This window comes from Apaloderma vittatum, unplaced genomic scaffold (genome assembly GCF_000703405.1).
Source record: "Apaloderma vittatum isolate BGI_N311 unplaced genomic scaffold, ASM70340v1 scaffold18924, whole genome shotgun sequence".
Taxonomy (NCBI): domain Eukaryota; kingdom Metazoa; phylum Chordata; class Aves; order Trogoniformes; family Trogonidae; genus Apaloderma; species Apaloderma vittatum.
Genome location: NW_009714686.1, coordinates 97,300 through 117,400, shown reverse-complemented (window position 1 = coordinate 117,400; position 20,101 = coordinate 97,300). Strand labels below are relative to the sequence as shown.

Below are 20,101 nucleotides of genomic sequence, written 5' to 3'. Positions count from 1 at the left end.
AGTGCAGTAGGAAGGCTGCCTCTATCCCACGGATGGCAGATGGGACAGAAGAAGAGACAGCTTTGGTAAGTCCAACTGAGGGGCCAAGCTACACGCAACAAGCTTGACAGACTTCCACTGGAAAATGCTGAGATTTACCAGCATTTTAGACTCTAAGACTGAGATATTATTATTTTTGAGTTTTTGAATCTCAAGCCTAGGTACGAAAGCAGAAGCTAACTATTTGCATTAATTATTACTATTAATTGCATACTCAATTTTTCCTGGCTATCCATATGTTGACTAAGCTGTTTGCAACCTGCTGTTTCAGCCACACTTTGTTTATTCTTCACATATCTTTAATCACGCTTACGATAATGGTCTACCGTATGCCACCTCTGTTAAAGGTATGAAAACTAGGATCTCAGCTTTGAACTGGGGAGGTGGAAAAAAAGCAAATGTTTCAGTTTCAAAAATACTGTAAAGGCAACGTGTGCATAAGTTAAGCACTGGATTGCTTGAAGATCTGAACATCTCACAGTAAGGTTAACATATATACAAGTAACAGCTAAAGTTCCATTTATCCAGTTAGATTTTCAAAAATGTTTGATATACATTTTTGAGCTTTAAAAGAAAAATTCAATTATGTATGACCAATGCTTGTTTAAGTTAAGCTAGTTCAAGTAAATCTGTCCTGCAAATCACTTTCAAAATTGCATTATTTTGAGGAGTTACATGAGTAGGAAGCATGCAGAATTATAGTAACAGAGAAATAATGGCGGTAGATTTTATGTTCCTCTGGAATCACTAGGAGAATGAATACTACATTTTTATCACAGATAGGCAGCAGAAGTTTTTCTCCCTGTATTTGGTTTTAACTCTGCATATCTCACATCCTCATAAACACTTAGCTAATGTTTGCAGTGATGTGCTGGTGAGGTAAGAGACAGACTAATGGACAGTACCTGCAGGGGTGAAGGTGAAGGACTGAACTGCAAAACAAGAAAGCAAACACATTGTGAGTTACACACCCTGATAATAAGCACTAATTACAGGGCACGAGTTTCCTCTGGAATTTACTCAGTTGTATTTGAACACTATAAGCAGGACATAACAGCTGAGCTTAAAGCACTAATCAGCCAGCAGCCAATGAGAAATGATGGTTGGGAAGATGAGCAGCAAATTTTGACAGTCACATTTTAAGAGCTTCTGTCTGGACATGCTGTTCTCCAGATTGTAAACAACAGGATGAAGTTTGAAGCATGATCTGTTATGAACTTTTCTTGCTGAAAGCATACACTATGTCATAACTCTGATAATGGGAATTCTACGTCATGATGCAACATTCACATCACACTTAGATGCAGCAAACATCATGAGAAGGAATGAATTGCAGGAGATCTGTTTCTAATGACTATTATAATTATTTACAGCTATGCATTTTAAGGTATATAGGATTGCTTTCAATCCCCTCCCATCACCACATGCCAACTCACATATACGACTAATAATTCTGCTTGGAAAAAAAAGAAAGAAGAGCGGTGTTATCTTGTATCCAAAGTTTATGTACAGGACTGTTTTCTAAGAGGAATAACAGTACAGCTGTCTCTTAATGTGAGAAATTTCGGTATCTAGATGTATATTTCATATAAACACGTGTAGATATGTGTGATATATATTAGTTTCTCAATTAACACCACCCCACCTTCCACAGAGTAGAAGTCATTGCTCTTAAAGGGAAGAAAAAAACACCTCAGTAAAAAGCATAGCCTACGAATGACACAGGCCATGTGGAGACACAACATGAGGTTCCACAGAAGTCAAGTCAGATCAAGAGCCACTGAAAGGGTCTCTCCTCCCTCTGCTTCCACTGCTTGTCTGACTTCTTGGGCTGCCTTGTTTCACTAAGCCAGTGGAAAACTAATCCAGAAGGAAGGATTGAAAAACAACGTAGAACCATTTCACAGAATCACAGAATTGTTGGTGTTGGAAAGGACCTCTAGAGAACATTAAGTCCACTACCCTGCTAAAGCAGGTTTCTTTCTGGTTTAGTGATCTCAGTCAGGATGTTGAGGACTCTGATGATGGATAATGCCAAGGTGAGGAGGCATAGGACTGTTTGGCTGCAAGCAGGGAATGAACACTGGTTTTTGGCAAGTTGTTAGAGATACTCAGCCACTTAGGGAACCTGTGTCCTCAGGTTCACATGTGATAACTTGTAAATAGAAGAGTATTAGTGTAAACTCACTGTGATAGAATGTCAACATTAAATACACTATGCAAATCTTGTTCAAAAAGGAAATGTTTTCTCTTTTTAAATGTTAATAAGCACTACAAAAGAACCCACACAAATCTTTAAAGAACAGCTTTTTTGTGTGTTAAATTAGGCTTCAGAGTGACCCAGTTTCATGATTATTCACCTGATTTCTTAAAAATCCATAAAAATCCTGAAGTACACACTAATATACATAACAAAAAAGTTGAAGGAGAAAGAAAATATTTTCATTTGGAAAATGTATTTATTCCCCCTAATGTAGTTTTCAACAGCTAATTTGTAACTGGAGTGACACATTTGGTGCAAGTGGGATCACACTGTGAGAGCACTGCAAGGTGTTCTACCTCCAAGGCAAAACCTTTTCTGGATTCTGTCATAGGTAAATTTTGACCACACTTTCTCTGTCTAATCATTCTCTCCTCCCACTATAGATACATTCATTTCCCATGCACATGGCTTCAGAGACATGGAAATGCATGGGAATGAAAAAGACAGCGACCAAATACTCTTGCTAAACTTCCCTTTGAGGGTCACTTGAGCACCTGAGCAAATAAATGGAGCCAAACCACTAACAGAGGGCCTTCTGAGCAAGAAGCAAGAGGTGCGGTTAAACCTTTTTGTACTTTTTAAATGCTAGATGTGCTGGAGATGCAAAAATAAAGACTGCCTTATGATAATGATGAAATGTGGTACCGAGCAATGCATTTAAAGCTTCTCATACACCAGCATTTTCACAGCATACATTTAAAACAAGCATACAAAATTAACCCAGGTCACCTTTGCTGTAAGTTCAACATGGTTTTTATGTAGGTTTAACAGCATCTATTCTCTTCCTCTTAGAACCTGATGAGATGGTAATAAATAGTTACCGTTCTTACCAGCATAATTGCTGAGCCCCTTCCTCTTCTTCCTGCGCCAGTAAAGCCAGATGCTGAAACCCATCAGAATTACCCAGCATGCACCACCGATGCCGGCTATAAAGGCAGGCTGTTTGACGACATCAGTGATTTGCTCAGTTATGCTGTTGTTATTTTCAGTTATGACAACTTCGTTTCGACCTCCTGCACAAAAGAAACACAACAGAAATTTATCGTCAACGCTGAGATACAAACAAGAAACAAGTACTGCAAAGGATAATTGAAAAAACACCGGTAATGCACCTCAAAAGAATTATCCACAGTAGGTGAGCTTTAATGTGTACCAACGGACACCTGAAAAACAATGTTTCTAGAAAGTAAATCAATAGTGCATTGCAATTTTGCAAACTTATATTTGAAAAGATAGCTCTACAGCACCCTCACAAACAACCTAACAGATGGCAATCCAAAGCCTTTTTTTAACAATATACATGTTTTTTTGTTTGTTTTTACATAATTATAGGCAGAATTCAATAATGAGAAAATGGATCATGGGAAACCAATAAAAAATAAATCATGCAATCAATAAATACATTGCATTTCTCATTTCGAAATGAGAAATCCAAATTCAAAATACACTACAATATCAAAAGACAGTTCCTTCTCTCATTGTCAACAAGTCAAAAATTCTTACTTAGCTCATTGGTTTTTGCCACTGCTAGAGTTCCCAAACTTAAAAAATAAAATATATGTATTTTCAGCTGGGGTATTTTTCAGCAATTGTTTCATGGGGAAATAATCCACACAAATGCCAAGTACACACAAATGCCAAGTACACCAGCTTGGACACAAAGCAGGACATTGCATAGCTAACTCTAAGCTCTAAACAATCACAGCAACAGATGATATTTTCTTCATTTAGAATAGACATGAAAAATTCTTAACATCAGCCTGCAAGAAGTAATTCTGACATGGGATATCACGTAAAGTGATGTGCATCAAAAATCCCTATATAGGATCTTAAACTGTATTTTACATTAGAAAACAGTAAATTTCAGTAGGTGCTCCCATTGTTTCCCTCTCCCCCCCTTTCTCTAAACCAGAACTTTTCAAAGAGTAAAAGCTTGGTGTACGGCTTGAAAACAAATACTTATAAGAAATGCGAATGGAACTTCAGGGAATGCTAAAGCATATAGTTCTAGGGCCAGCACTTTTCTACTTCAAACCTTCCCTTGTCAAAACCAGTTAGTTTTAAAATTAGGAAATGCGGAACATATTTTTCTGCAAAAATATATGAATATAGATTGTACGCGCATTTGATATAAACTGCCCACATCTGCAGTATTGAAACTGGTGAAAGAATTATCCATCATTTCCAGTAAAAGCATTTCTATAGATCAGTCCTTGAAATGTTTATGCAATATTATCAGATGCCTGCATGCATGCTGAAGAGCTGCAAAAGGAGCTACTCTGCTGAGACACAAAAGATGCAAATACTATGATTCTCGATTACGAGAGTCTATTGCACACAAAGGTAGTAGAATATGGCAGTAAAACACCAAAATGGTCATTCAGAGGAAATTATTAAAAGTGTTGTAGCATTATGCCTTGCTTTGAAAGTGTACATATTCTTCCTCTATAATTCATCAACGGCTGAAGTTACCACTCACTTTAGAGAACACAACAGCCCCTGCGTCAACACACTGGCTTCAGCCTGAAGCAAGCTAAAGCAAACATCAGAAGTCTGACACTTCCAATTTTATTTCCACCGACACCTCTTTGCAGGAGACTCGGAGCTTGCACCAGTCAAGCTGTGAATGAGGATCCCTCCCGGAGCACCCGTGGGGCTGAGCCAGCCTCTCCCTCGCCCCAGCCAAGACGCAGCTTCAGGTGCTGAGCTTGTGCTCAGAGCCACACTGAGTTACTCGGAAAGAAACACGATGCACCGCTTCACATCACTATCACCCTGTTGATCGTCTCGGTGATTTTATTAAAGCTTTCTCTCTTTCAGCACCATGTCAATATTTAGTAATGGTGACCGCCTGCTTTCGCAAAGCAGACTGGTGAAACTGTGCTAGAGCTTGGCTTGCTCTCAGTAGTTCTGTGCAAGAAACAAAACAGGCTTCAAGCAAACAAAATAGGACCCACAGAAAGATGCTGGCAGACTACACCTCCTAATGTATCAATAGGCAGTACACTAGTACTGGTGTCGTGTATCAGTCTAAACCTGCCAAACTAGTAAGCTTTTCTGATGTCAGGGCCTGATGGCTGCAGCTGTCCTTCCCCTTACTTTCTTATTTTGTCTTGTTAAATGCCCAAAGTTTCCCAGATTTGATGCAGCACGTGATGTACAGTGAGCACTTGTAATAAGGAAACGAAGGGAGGCAACAGTGGCTCCTTTAGTGGATTTTTCCCCTTTCTTTCTGTCCATGGAACGTATCCATAGGTGCACCACATTGCTTAAAGAGGAAGTGCTGAGAGTAAAACTAATAGAAAGAGGCACTCTGCGGCATGCTCTTCCAGGCACAAAATTGATTTTCTAGTAGAAATCAGCATGAGAGTTGATGTTGTTCTAATTGTCATTAACTTTCTGTTAATTTCTCTGCCCTTTGGAGGAGAGGTAAAAGCAGCAGGATGGTGAGGAAACAGGCAATGCCTTCGATGCTTCAGAGGCACTGCCATGGAGAAGAGCGGGCAGGAAAGCTCTTCACTGGCGCAGGAAAGCTCTTTACTGGCTTTGGACACCCCCAGACCCAAGAAAGGAACAACTGCTTCCTACAAAGCCTCTGAAAACCTGAAGATCCCATTTTGTCTCTAAATTCAGACAATAGTCTTCTGAGAATGGAGGATGTGAGAGCAAAGTGCAGAGAGCCTGGGAAGGGCTGTCAGTGGAAGTTACACTTTCCTCTTCTAGGGGAAGGTGCAATATGTCTTCAAATTACCTTCTAAAGTTTGCCGTCTGTCTGTTTGCTCTTACCCTTCCGTGCCTAGCAATTACAACTGCAAAATAACTCATTTAAATGTCAAAATAACATATGCTTTGTGAATTTGATGACTGAAAAATAAATGGATAAAGATGAATGTTACCCACTGATGTTTGATAAAATTAATATAATAATTGAGGTCTGGGGAAACAAAGAGCATTAATTTTGTCTTTCTTTATATAATATTTAGGCAGAAGTAATAAATATGCCATCCAAGGTGCCAGTGTACTATTTCATATACTGCAGGTGTTTCTGTAACAATGCTGTCAGTTCAACTAATTGGAACATAGACAAGGGAAGTGTGTGACCTGTAACGCTCCATTGTTCTGAAGACAAAACCATAATGAAATATAATGTCTTCCTCCCATTGGAGAGTAATGAAGAACAAAACTAATTTGTCGGACCAAAAATTAATTAGACACATCAGATTCAATTGTACCTATTACTGTGAAAGTTTGCAGCTGTTCCTCATATTGTTATGCCAATGATGGAATGTAAGAGTGAACAGGCCAACAGACGAAGAGAAATAATAGCTATATCATTTACCAACATTGCTGTTATCTCTGATTTTTTTTTTATAGTTCTCCAGGTAAAATTTTTTAGCATATCAATAGTGATCATAAAATTTTTATTCTTGATTCTCTTTGAGTCTTCCATAAAATTTTTAAACATTCTGCCTGATGTATGGGCACATGATTCCTCTCACAGTGACACAATTTCTAACTAAAGAAATAACATACTTGGTACTGTTCCATATTCTCCTGGATTTACTTTCTGGATTGTTATGTAGAAATAGTCTGGGCAGTCAGTAATTGATTATCCACCACAAAAATCAGTTATTTGCAGTAAAAAAGTTCTTAGAAGAACATATCCTATATTTAAGTACAATAGTCTGTATTTTATACACTGGCCTTTGCATTTCAGGACAATGAAAGTCGTACTGTTTAGGAACACGGCCTAACTTTTCTGCATCACTGACCTGCTCTCTCCGTAACTCAGCGTTTCTGCAGTTCACTCTGTTTGCAAGCTAAGCATCAGACTATACAGGACACCATTAAAATACAATTAATAATGTTTTCCCATTCATTATGATGTTTTGAGGTTCATTCATTAGCTCATTTTTTGTTTTTTAAAATTTACTTTTAAAATTCAGTTTCTTATTTTACGTTCCTGATTGTCAGTTAAACATCAAGTGGCACCAACTCAATTTTTGCAGAAATGGTATCACTTAAACACTGTTATCTTGATCAAGCAAATTTTTAGTCTGAGAAATAACTGCCAGCAGTTCATAATCAACAGAAAAATGGGACCTAAAGAAAAGAGAGATATAGACCATACAAGTAAAAAACACATCCAGCTTTGAGCTCCCAAAAGGGAAAACAGAAGTGAGAACAGAAACAAAACTCAACCAGAAAACACATTCCTTTAATTTTTATGCAACAAACTCTTGAATGTGCAGAGATGCCACCTGACAAACTTGTTGAAGCAGATATTCTGGGATCCTTTAAGGAACAAGTAAATATCACTGTAAGTTTAATGATGGAAAATTAAGTTTTCAAATGCCAAATAACTTTCTTCTTTCTTTTGTACTTTGCATTCTAACATCCCCTGCCTCCTTCATGCAACAGTACACAGCTCTCCACATTTAATTCTTGATTATACTAGTCATTTTTTAGCAAGGAAAATGTCAGGATGAAAGGCTGTACCCAGATGCACGGCTGAGTATTCTGGGAATCATCCAGCAAATCACTTTGGTGCAAGTTTAACACACAACACGTTAAGTGACAGAAGGCTACTCACGTATGTAAAATGCAACACACTGAAGTGTTTTGCTGGAGCAAACTCAGTATGTTTAGTGCCTGGCTAGATGGATTCCCTAGTGAAATGAGAAAACAAAGTCCTGTGAAAAGTAAATGCAGTGACATACTAGTCTCAAAACATCAGTTATTTACACATTGTTGGTGTTTCTGTGGCTCACTTGTTCTAAAACCAATGCTTCCTTCACCTCCACTCATATTTTCCTCTCCAGTGACAACATACTCAAAGCTGACACACTCCAATGTTCTTTTTGATGCACAGAGAACCTGAATATCATTAAACATTAAAGCAATGCTTAGGGGACAGCTTTTTCTAAAGGTCACACAGATAAAAGCAACAAAACTCCATACTACACAGTCGGAAGAGGTGCTGCTTTACACAACTCAATTAGGTTTTGCTAAATATGGTTACTTCTCCTATTCTTACCCTTCCCACATTGTTCACACCTTTATATTTTATACTTGAGAAGAATTTCAGGAGAAACAGGATCTGTGTTTCCCTCACATCAGGAAATTAATTCAGCATAGAAACTGCCACTAAGAATCAGTCAAAGGCAAGGATGGTAATACTACTTTTGCTCCCTACTTGGACTATAGGTCACTTATTCTTTGACAAAGGAAGTCTGGGATATCTGAGAAACACTGACAATTGTTCAGAAAATCAACTGTAAACAGTGCCTTAGGCATCAATGGTACAATAAAGCAATATTACAGTCATCTGAACAGGAGGAAAAGGGAGCTTGAGCTGTTAGTTCCATAAATCCATCAACCTGCAAAAGTGGTAAATTCATTTTTAAAAAAATATAAATCAGTTTCACTAGACAACTTGCATTTTCTCATATGTCTTGGGAACACATTTCCCTCCATTGGTTGCAAGAACTCCACACAAAGAGAAGACACAATGCCAGCTAACTAGCTAGCTCTATTCAAATCTTGTCTTTTGCTCCACGGATTTTTATGCTTCCAGAAGTGGTTTATGAAAACATATCTGAAAGTCAAAACAGGCAAAACAAAACAACAAAACAGACAATCACTTACCAATTATTATGGGTTGTGGCTCACTTTTTACTCCCACACCTGCACTGGTGCTTGCAGCAACTTCCACGCGGTACTGAATACCTGGATATAGGCCACCTATTACTACAGACCGAATGGCTGCATCTACTGTTTTGTTGATATGAAATCGAGTCTCATTACCTAGGCACCAGATCTGGGACAAAAGTTGATGTGTTAAAAAATATGAAATTCTTCATACTCACAAACAATTGTGCATAGATATGACATATCAATGTATTGCATGACAATCACTTATTCTGGACTTCTTAACAGTGTTACTGTCCAGGAGTAGCTGGAGTTGGAAGTGTTTAGCTCAGCAAGCTATACCTGATTAGCATATCATGAATTACCAAACCAGTTGCAAAGGCTGCTTGCAAATACCTCTCAGGACTATGGCTCTCCATGGAGTGCAAACTCTGTGGTTACACTACTTAAAGGCACAGATCAGAATCACCCAAGAGAAAAGAGGCATTAAACATTCATTGAAATCTTGTTTAGTACCACCAAACCTTACCTAAAAATTACCAGCTGAATAACAAAAAGACACCAAATAATACAAGCAAAGGTTTAAACACTTCTTAATGCACTAAAGAAGAAAAAATTCTTTTCAACTTCCTTTCACTGCACAACAGGGACGCTGAAAATATCTGAAATGGAATAAGTACAAACTCACTTTTTACTACTGCTTTTGTGATTGCCTACATTGTTCAGGAATTCAGATATCAGTTCTTGACTCTCTTACTCCCTAATTAAATAGAAGGAACGCTCTATAATCTCAACTGGCATTTTGTGATGAAAATGGTCTATGATTTCAGACAACTGCCTTTGGATTTTTCCACTGGCTTTTCCCAAAAAGTTTCAAAACTAAGACCTTTTAGAGATTATTTGCATTAATGTTATCTGAATATATTGCTTCTGTATTATTAAAGAAAGCATTTACTACTGCTCAAGAAAATCAATGGATAAAGATATCACATGTACGCTACATAATAGCAGAAGAAAGCACTGTTGGTGGAACCACTGTGGGCAACCAACTGACGTGTCTAAGCAAAAGCAATGCTCACTTTATCCTCATTTTTGACCCTTCTCAGTGTTTTATCACACCGTATCTTTTTGTTGTGAAACACTGAGGAAGATTTAGAAGGCAAAAGAAACACTTGTTCTCCTAAGCTTGAGTAGACCATATCTGCAGGCCTGAATGCATTAGGGTGAGAAACTATTGCATTCATTTTTCCACTCCTTTTCTGTTCTGGTCCTAGGTTACAGCAGCTATGAGATGCCCCTAATTAAATGCATTTAACTCATAAATTAATTTATGGACATTCTTATTCTTGAAGTGGAATCAACAGATCTACATTCAACTTGATAGATAATGTACTGTGAAACCTCAGTGATCATTTTGTACTCAAGGAAGTATTAGACTCTCTGCACTACATTCACAGTAGCCAGTTCACTCATCAGGCAGCCAATTAATCTAACACAGAAGGGATGTAATAAGTAGTGATTCCAATCATTTTTATAAACAGCCTAGAGGTCTGAGCATTCACCTGGAACGTGGCTTTTATTAACCATCAGCCCACTTTGTTTCCTATCTACATATTTAGTGGTTTAGGAGTGCGCTTTACTTATTTGCCTATAAGTCCTTGATGGTTAATATTGATTTATACTGGAGTCAGTATCAAGATTAATTAAGCCAAAAGCTAATTATTAATTGATATGAAAATGAGATCAATAAAATACTGGGATTAATAAATCCTGATAGTGACAAAGAGCAAAACAAAATAAGTGCTATGCTAAACACAAATATTGTAAGTGCTTACTGCATCTCTCTAACCAAGTGATAAGCTGGAAGGGGTTGAACCAGTAGTTGATATGAAAGTCAAGCCCTTTCTCCCTTCCTGATGCTGTTTTCCCTCAAGATACATCAGGGGAAAAATTTACATCTTTTTCTGCGAAATAAACTCCATCCACCACTTCCACCCTTTGTGCGACTGTCAGGAAAGCTGACCTGCACCATTTAAATTAAAAAATTTGCACAGTAAAGTTATCTAACAGGGTGTTCCATGGTTTCAAGCCTGTAACAATGCTGAACCTTGCCCTATCACTTTCTCCACAGTCCTCCAGTCTCAGTAACACACTGCATTTTCTCCGTGCTGTGAAAATATACTTGTGCAAAAGAGAGCTTAGTGGGGAATTCTAGACTACAACAAAATTTATTATTTTTTTCTATCATATATGAAGAGCAGATACTTTGAACTGTCACAGCAACAAAGAAAGAGAAAATACAACCAATGCAGGCAACTGTTGTATAACAAACTCTGGATATAGCAATGTTCAACTTGTTCCTTAGAGTAAACAACTTAGCACTTTAAGTTGTGAATCCTGACAGAGATAGTTCTCAGAAGAAGTCTTGTATTCTCCCAGAGCCGGAGTCCTTGACTTTGACCTTGAAGTGTTAGGATTAGTATTTTTGCAGGGCAAAGAAGAGGTATCTTTCCTGCCAGCTTCTCTGCCAGACTGAAGGCATTCTAAGATGGGAACTTCACTGTCTATCTTGAGAGTGCAGAAACCCTTAACATTGAAAAAAAACCTTCTTCTCATTCCACAACAGGGAAAAGCAACAAAGAGAAGCACTGTAAATTAGTTGGCAATTACAGCTCTCTTCCATTCCGGGTCATGGTATTTTTGCTTTTAAAGTAACAGTACTGCTTTAAAACAATTTAAGAAAATCCATAAGCAGTTAGCCTTCTTTCTTCATACAATTATAAGCGCAGCAGGAAGTGCTGTCAGAATCTAGATCCATAAACAGCACTACTGTTCTGTAATTCAAGTAGGCTGTTAAACATACAACCCTCCCATTAGACATCATCTCTACCTTATACTCCTGGATGACTCCATTTTGGTGATCTGGAGGAGGAGGATCCCAGGAGATGCTGATGCTTGTGCTGTTGTGGTTTCCAACTGTCAGGACAGTAACAGACTGAGGAGGGGCACTTGGAGCTACACCAAGGACAGGGAACAAACAGAAGCAAGACATTAATCCATTTGCTAGAGCACGAATTTTGCTGGAACAGTGTAAGAGCAAGCCGACAGTATGCAAAACTCACACTCCCTGCAGGCCTAGGTATGCACATTTTGTTAGGCACTGACAATTTTGAAAAATGTCTTCATGACGAGAAGCATAGCACTGAATGACAATGTGGAATTTGTAGCAATGAAGAATCAATATAACTCAGTCCTCATTTATTTATATTTAGCACTTCTTAAGTTTGCATTGGAATTATTCTCATACTTGCATTTGTTTCTCATAATATGCATGGATAGCTATGGATATATCAACTAAGTCATAATGTGAGGCTGTTTCACCTGGCCTCAAAAGCATTTTGATTCTTCTTTCTCCACATGGTCTAATAATAATGTAAGCAGCAGATATTTAAAGATCTGTTTTTGTTTCTTATTTGTTCTCTAGGAAGACATTACCTTACAGGTTTAAATATAAGACCTTGCAACTCATAGATGGAAAAGGATTAAAACGTTCAGGGCTTTACTTCAAATACAAGCAAACAGGGGAGGTGCTAAGTTAGGTCAGATATATACTCATGTCCTCTTTACCCTAGGCAAATTAATTTTTCTTTAGAGTTCTTTTCAGTTCAACCATTCACAGCTGTTTGGCTGGTCACCACATGTCAAGGCCATATCTGCAAGACAATTGCTTGCCAGCCTTGCTAAGCTGGCTAGAAGTGAGGGAAAAAAAAATAAATCATAGCTGTTAATGATCAGGGCTGTGTTGGCAAAGCCCCACTTGCAGCTACACCAGCAGCAGGGTGCTTTTGTTGGCTCAGGACATGTTGTTTGGGAAGCGGTGCAGCAGCTCCACTACAGAACAGTCCCCTCTGTAAGCCTCTGCTGCATCTTGATGCGGCGGCTCTCCCACCACAGCTATGGCTGCCACGGCAGAGTTCTGTGGCTCATGTTCCTCCTCAGACACTTAAAACTTCTTGCAGCCCCCCCTTCCCTCTTCCTTCTAGGCAAGTGTTGAAACTCTACTGCAGTGGCAAGCTAAGTCACCACAGCTGAGCGTATTATATTAAGGTATAGGACCTAGGGGGAAAAAATTATTAATAATAAGTGCAGTGAACTGGTCCTAGGATCCACCTAGTGCATTTTTCCTGGTCCATCTAGCCAGTCTTCAACAAAACTAACAGAAAGAGGCTAGGTAAGTGCAAACTAATAAAGCGATCATATAGCGATACCTCTCCAGGAGAATTTTCCAATTCACAGAAGCCTTTGGCTTAGAGATTTTCTGTTCCAGGGCAATGTCTTTGCGTTTAATAACTCCTTATGGAATTTTTCGTCCATGGATTTGATACAGCCTTACTGTGATCTTAAAATATTTAATATGAAATATGGAAGCTGATTTTGAAGACTTATAGTGGACCTTGCACTGCAATACAAAATATTTATTACTCCCTCTGTCCCAATTCTAAATTCAGATAGCCCTCTGCTTTTGGGCACGTCACATCATGTGTCACAGCTCCCTGACTCCAGTCCCTTGGTCTAGAGTATTCCTATCTAGAGAGGACTCCACTGCTAAGCTCTGTGGCAACAGGACTCTGGTTTTATCTCTGTAAGGTATTCCTGACTGCACGAACACCCTTGAACCATGCCTCTTGGAAAAGCAAAGAGCCACTGGCATCTTTGTATTACAAATTTAACATAACTAAACAAAGCCACCAATGTCAGGAGTTTCCAAGTCTCCCAAGTCAATTAAGACTTCCTTATTGTTCCCTGTGGCATTTTTGAGACTGGCTATGTTCCCATTTCTGAAGCTCTTCAGCAATTGACCTGCCACAGGCTCAAGGAGCTGAGTGCCCAAATCCTAACCCTGATAACCGTGAAGGGCTGAGGTAGCCTGCTGCAGGAACCACACAACTTACAACTAGTGTATCAGAGGGATCATACAAGATTGTATCAGAAAAAAATTCTTGGAGGAAAAATGACACTGTCCTGTGAGGCTGCACATTGTGTTGACTAAATTTTCAGATGCTGGTTCAGCTGCAAAGCCAGTAATTCTTGGGAGGGTCCTTGTGACCTCGAATGACGCAGAGGAACATTGTACTGGAGGGAAGAAATGAAGCCATACTGTGGACAACTTGAAACTTAGCCAGCTCAAGTGAAGCATGGAAAGGTGGCCTTTGGCTACTCCTTGCAATCGTGCAAAGCATAAAATTGGTGAAGTTAATAGCTGCACTGTGCATTTTATGGCAAGTGAAATAATTTGCTACACAGTAAAAAAATTAGCATTTTAAAAATCTCCAAGTTATTCAATAACAACAAGACCATGAATAAATGCATGTGTGAATTAGAGTAACATTTTATATGAAAACAATAAGAATAAAAATGGTAAAGCTTAACACTGTATAACACTTTTTTGGTTTTTTTGGTTTGCTGAAATGTATTTACTTTCATCCTCAGACACAAAGGGCATTCAGAAATATAATTTGTCATATACACATACTTGAAAACATAGATTGAGAGAGAGGAGAATAAGAGTAAAATGAATACTAAGCTCTAACATTTAAAGAAGAACATACTGTATTAATTTGTCCTTGCATTCAAACTGCATGAATATTCTGGTTAATATTCTACCAGGGTGTGTTGGGTTTTTTGGAGGATATATGGTAAGCTTGAGGCAAAATTAAAATTGAAGTTGACGAATACAGCTGAAAGAACCATTTTAAGGGTTGCACTAAGGCAAGAAGGAATTGACAGACAGCAGCTGATAAAAACTAAGAAGACTTCCATTACCAACTGTCATATTTTTGTAGCAACAAACAATATGCAACAAATACTACCCACAAAGTTATTCTAAAAGCGACTTAAAACAGTAGATGTAATTGAAAAGAGAAAATCATCTATCTTTAGAGCAAGTGTGAAAGAAATAGTGAAAATTATAAAATATTTAGCTCCTTTTCGTATGTCTATACACCTACATGTACATATCGGTTCTACTTCCTCTCTCTGATAGTATCACTCTGTAAGCTGGCACCATGACATAAATTAAACCACCCGTCTGACATGGCTGCAGTTATTAAATAGACCACATTGAAAAATAACATTTTTAAAACCGTTTTCTCATTTCCCTTGCTGCTGGCTTGTGGAGAACACCTTGCCTGCTTCTTGACAGGTCAATTATTCCAGTGCTCAGCTTCTTCTTACAGATATGAAAGAACCCAAATCGCTGCTCATCCTTCCCAGATGCAGCCAAATAGAATTCTATTTGTTACCTTCACAAGGCCAAAGAGGCAGTAGATGGATGGATACTGAATTGTGACAAATGTCTGATCTAGAGGAAAAGTCTAACTGCAGCAAAATTGATTTTTGGAGATAGGCCTCAGAAGTAACACTGCATGTAAAATTCAATCCAGCAGAAAGCTGCCACTACTTTTTGGTTGTACTTCACCTTTACCAGTGCTATTTCCTTTGATGTCCCAAAAAACTTCAAATGTGCATATCACTCTTCCAAATTATTTTCTAAAAATACTATAGCTGACATTTTTAAAAAGTCAAGTCTAAAAAACTTCATTTTTTAAATGGAATCACAGGTGACACAGCAAGTGGGATACCTTTAAATAGACTTACAACTTTCCTCATTGGAAGAGAAGAAAACCACTGTCATTAAACATTTAGTTGACGCTATTTTTGAAATATATGAACACCAATATAATTACAAAGATAATGTGAGGATTTAACAATATCTGTAGAATGGCGTCTACTGAATGTCTGAATTTTCTCATGGAAGCACTTAACTTTATCACCCAAGAAGGAGGAAGAATTATTTACAGGGGCTGATATTTGTCTGGTGATAATACTACATGTTATAGGCTGATGGTTTTTTTGAGAGTGATATTTGTAAACAGACTCCTTGAAGATTATATTAATCTACAAAGTGGATCCTAGGCTGCAAGTTATACATATCTGTAGGCAGGAAAAGTTTTTTAAATCTTCACTATGTGGAAAGTTATTCCACAAGAACAAAGTGGCCTTTAAAGTAGGAAATTACCTGTCAGGCTCTGCTAGGAGCTAAGGTTTAGAAAAGAAAATGTCATTCCTCAAGTATTTTATAGAAATAGACAGATGGTATAAAATCTCTCTTTTTCAGTAGTTCTTAATATACCTTCAGCAAGAGACACTAAGATTAACTAAATAAACAGCAAAAATCAATTGAAATTGGACAAGAAGAAATTCTGCTAGTGAGGGGACAAAATCCAACATTTCAACTCTAGAAAAGCAATTTCACCTCTAGAAAGATGTTTTCTCAATCTTTTTTTTTTAAAAAAAAAAACAACAACACAAAAGAAAACCAAACCAAACAAGCTTTGTTCAGACTGCTACAAAGATATTCTTTACTGACTGATCTATGCTTTACAGTCAGCAAAGAAATGAGAATGAAAAAGTCCCAAATTCTAAATTGGACTTGAAAAATATATTCCTACATGCTTTTCTACATGTCGCAGGTCACTGACTTATCCAAAAGATAACTTGGTTGCCATTCGTACTTTATGGATGATGAAATTCACTGTCTTGCTATTGTTGGCCAATAATCAATAATCATAACAAATCAAAGAGAAAAGTAAGTAATAAGCGAGTCTGTTCCTGAATTAAAAAGTACTTGGCAATGGGCACTAAATTAAACCTCAGGAGACTACTGAGAATGATTAAGATCCATCCTGAACAGGAAGGAAAGAGTGGACTCATTAATCCATCAGGGCCATATCAGCATTTTGCAACTTCACCAGTATTTATTTCCCTTGCTTTGAAAGAAATCAGTGTAACAGAGAACCCTCATTGTTCTGATCATCCTTCTACTTTTACAGGAGAGATTCTCCAGGCAAAGATTGCATTAGATATGTAGAAAGACAGAGGTTTTGTACATTTCTAAGAGAAAAAGATAAAAATTACTTACACCTTGCCTTTCTCCCTTTACTTTTCAATTATATAGCTGTCCCTGAGTGCCTATGTTTTGGTAAAACTATATACCACACTAAATGCTACAGATATGAATGCTTGTGCATTTCAGTAGTGTAAACTGTTTACTATTTCTGCATCTTGCATGTCTCACAGAGGCTTGAAAGGTACTTAAGGAAATCCTCTGAAGGACAAACTAGGGCAGTTTCATGGGCAGCGTGCTAACAGAAACATTAAAGTGGCATGCCCTTGAGACTGGAGTTCCTTCAGCCTAGTTAAATATCTGTCCTTCATTAGTCCCCATTTCCCAACCAAAGTGTTCATCTACATTATTACCCATTCAGAAAGATGTGCTTAATACCAAACACTCATTTGCAAAAGGTTTCATTTATTAGTTTTATCTTCAAAGTGCAGACTAAAGTCTTTTATTGCAGCAACACTGGCTATACAGCTGCAGTGCACGTTTTTTCAAAGGCCCAAAGCCACTGGAACATTAGAAGGATGCAGAAGAATATAGGACTGACCTGGTGCTTTCTCTTGGAATACTTACAGCCCCAAACTGAATATTAGATTGAATTCTAATGCCAAACTTGTATTTAACAAACAGAAGTAGAGCTGAAGATATGCATACACACAATAACCAAAACAGTTACTCTTGATTTTACCTCCAGTGTTAGTTGCCTGTTGCTTTTCTGACCATATTACTAACCTTCCTCTGTGGTGCGAGCAGACTTTGATTCACTGTCCATTCCTTGGAATTCATTGAAGTAAGGGCGAACCTTAATTTCATAAGTAACGCCCTTTTTCAAGCTGACGAGTACAGCACTGCGTTCAGTTGGGACTTTGACCTCCAAATTCTGCCATACAGCTGGAGAAGGCAGACCAGATGTCTGGCGATACATTACGCGGTAGCCCTGAATAAACTGGGATTGGCGGTCAACCTAGAAATGCCATTAAATAATACGTTAATGCACATATTGAAGTTTCAAAACCGTATAAAAAGAAAACAAAACATTTGCCCAGAATACTTTTGTCCTCATTTAAAAAAAGAGGAAAACTAACAGTTGTTTCAGATGCTGAATTTAAAAATCAAACTACCTTCTTGTAAGTCACTCTTGACTAATTGTCTATAATGAACATTTTTCTCACATTACTTGTTATAGAACATTTCTTCTTATTTTATTTTCTCCAGCTCTATATATCATGACAAATACCACCTTAAATCTTAAAACAAAGCCCCATCTCTGCAACACATCATGAAAAGAGAACTTTGGCCTAAAGCTTACTGCATGTAAACTTATTAAGCACATCTTGGCTACTGATGTACTGAAATATGAGAAGAAAAGAAAAACAAATTCTTCTCAGAAAAGGACAAGTCTTTGAAGATACCCTACATGCTTTCAGTTAGTCCATTACTTGGCTCACAGTTCATTTTTTCATGAGATGCTCACAACAGTAAAATAAACATAAGACGGATGCAGAGAAAGCAACTTCCAATGACGTGTGGTGTTTCTTGTGTTCAGTTTAAGCAGTTTCTTTGCATCCTGGGCTTGTGGTGCTCCCAGGCCATCAGACGGACACAGAATGGTGGTTTAGGTTTATATTTTCTGTTTCTAAGCAAGCACAATTCAAGATTGGACCATACAAAGAAGCTCAACAACCTAACATAGCTATATATAGGATTTTTATTTGAAAGAAAAACTTAAAATGAAGTTTATCTTCGAGAGGTTGCAAGCATTTTTTCTCCTGAGGGGAAAAAAGGCACAAAACAATGAGTCAAGCTGTTATGATGTTACGTTGAATTCTGCCTGAAAAGACAGTCAAAACAACTGGATGGATAAAATGAAACCAAACCGAGCTCCTTCTGTAGGCATCAAAGAAAGTACAGCACAAATAACAAAACTACACAACTAGCTATTTAGTAAATCTCTGGGTTATAACTAAAATTCAACAAGTAGGATTTCTTCTCTGTTCTTGATAATTTGCTAGCTCAGACTTAGAGATACATTTGTCTGATTTCTCTTAAGAATAAATGAATTTAAGGCTGAAAACACAAACCAGACTCTGTTACACTTCTCCTATAATCTTGTTACAGTTTATTGAGGCATTCAGAGGGGACACAGATTCTTAGACATAAAAAAGCAGGGCAAGCAAGAAGAAAGCTTTATTTATGAGAGCAAAGCAGAAATGTCTTTCATCAAAACTGTCACTGTTAAAAACCTTGCAACATATGTTACAACAACATTAAGCCTGCATTTTATAAACTTCTTTGCGTTCACTTTAAGTGAATTTATGCACTGAAAGAGGATATAACTCACAATAATAGCTTGTTAATACCAAAAGAATCAAGCTGTGTTTTTAAGAAGAACATTAAGCAGCTGTTTCCAGATGAAGGGAGTCTGTAAATCAGAGTAAATTGTTTTTATCCTTGTTTGACTTTGATTAACTAAATGTTTTACGCACATAAAGACTTTGTGACCCTCATGTTTACTGTAAAATTCAGAATGAATAACACTTTCATGCACTTTGTAATACAGGTTCTCGACCTAAATTACAATATAAGGCTATGATGTTTAATAATCAAACACTGTGTTTGATTGCTGCCTAACTTCTGAGTTAGAAGCTACGCTGAAAGATGACATAATTTCTTTAAACTTTCCATTTTACCTTTGCTATGTTTTTAAGCTCTACTGACTGCTGCCTAGTGGAGAACATCTGAAAATTCAGAATTGACCAGGCTTAACAGTAACAGTGTGTTGCCACAAAATGGTATGGAAATTGTTCAGTACTGCATGGCAGAAACACAGATGCACCCACCAATTCACTGAGGAGAACCAGACTCCTATAGCACATCTACAGTATACTAATTACACTTTCTTATCTACTTACATATATGTAATACACAAATTATCCACACACTTCTTTTCTTGCTAGACTTCTAAGCTCCTAACCTAAAAGACTAAACAATACAAAGAGTATGAAAACAGAACACAGTACTACAACAACGTTCTCGTGTATGTGGGTGCTGTAAACTAGGTTGATTTGGGGCTCACACAAGTTTCATAGAGCTTTTAGTTAGAAGTTTGATTACAACAGGGCTGAATGATCCGCTTAAATTTCAGGTTACTAACAGTGATTCCGTTGTCTGAGAGGGTACTAATACAA

At 37.7% G+C, this 20,101-nt stretch overlaps 1 protein-coding gene across 1 annotated transcript in view; it reads right to left on the bottom strand.

Annotated features, from left to right (window-relative positions):
• The window catches only part of ROBO2 (roundabout, axon guidance receptor, homolog 2 (Drosophila)), a gene marked incomplete at its 3' end in the record, with an annotated part of 112,091 nt that overhangs the window by 13,211 nt on the left and 78,779 nt on the right, over positions 1-20,101 (bottom strand). Inside the window, exons 14-17 of the mRNA XM_009868869.1 lie at positions 17,646-17,877; positions 11,844-11,968; positions 8,951-9,122; positions 3,133-3,315 (exon numbers count right to left, since the gene is read on the bottom strand). Coding sequence (XP_009867171.1) covers positions 3,133-3,315; positions 8,951-9,122; positions 11,844-11,968; positions 17,646-17,877 — 712 coding nt within the window. The remainder of the gene's footprint in view (positions 1-3,132; positions 3,316-8,950; positions 9,123-11,843; positions 11,969-17,645; positions 17,878-20,101) is intronic.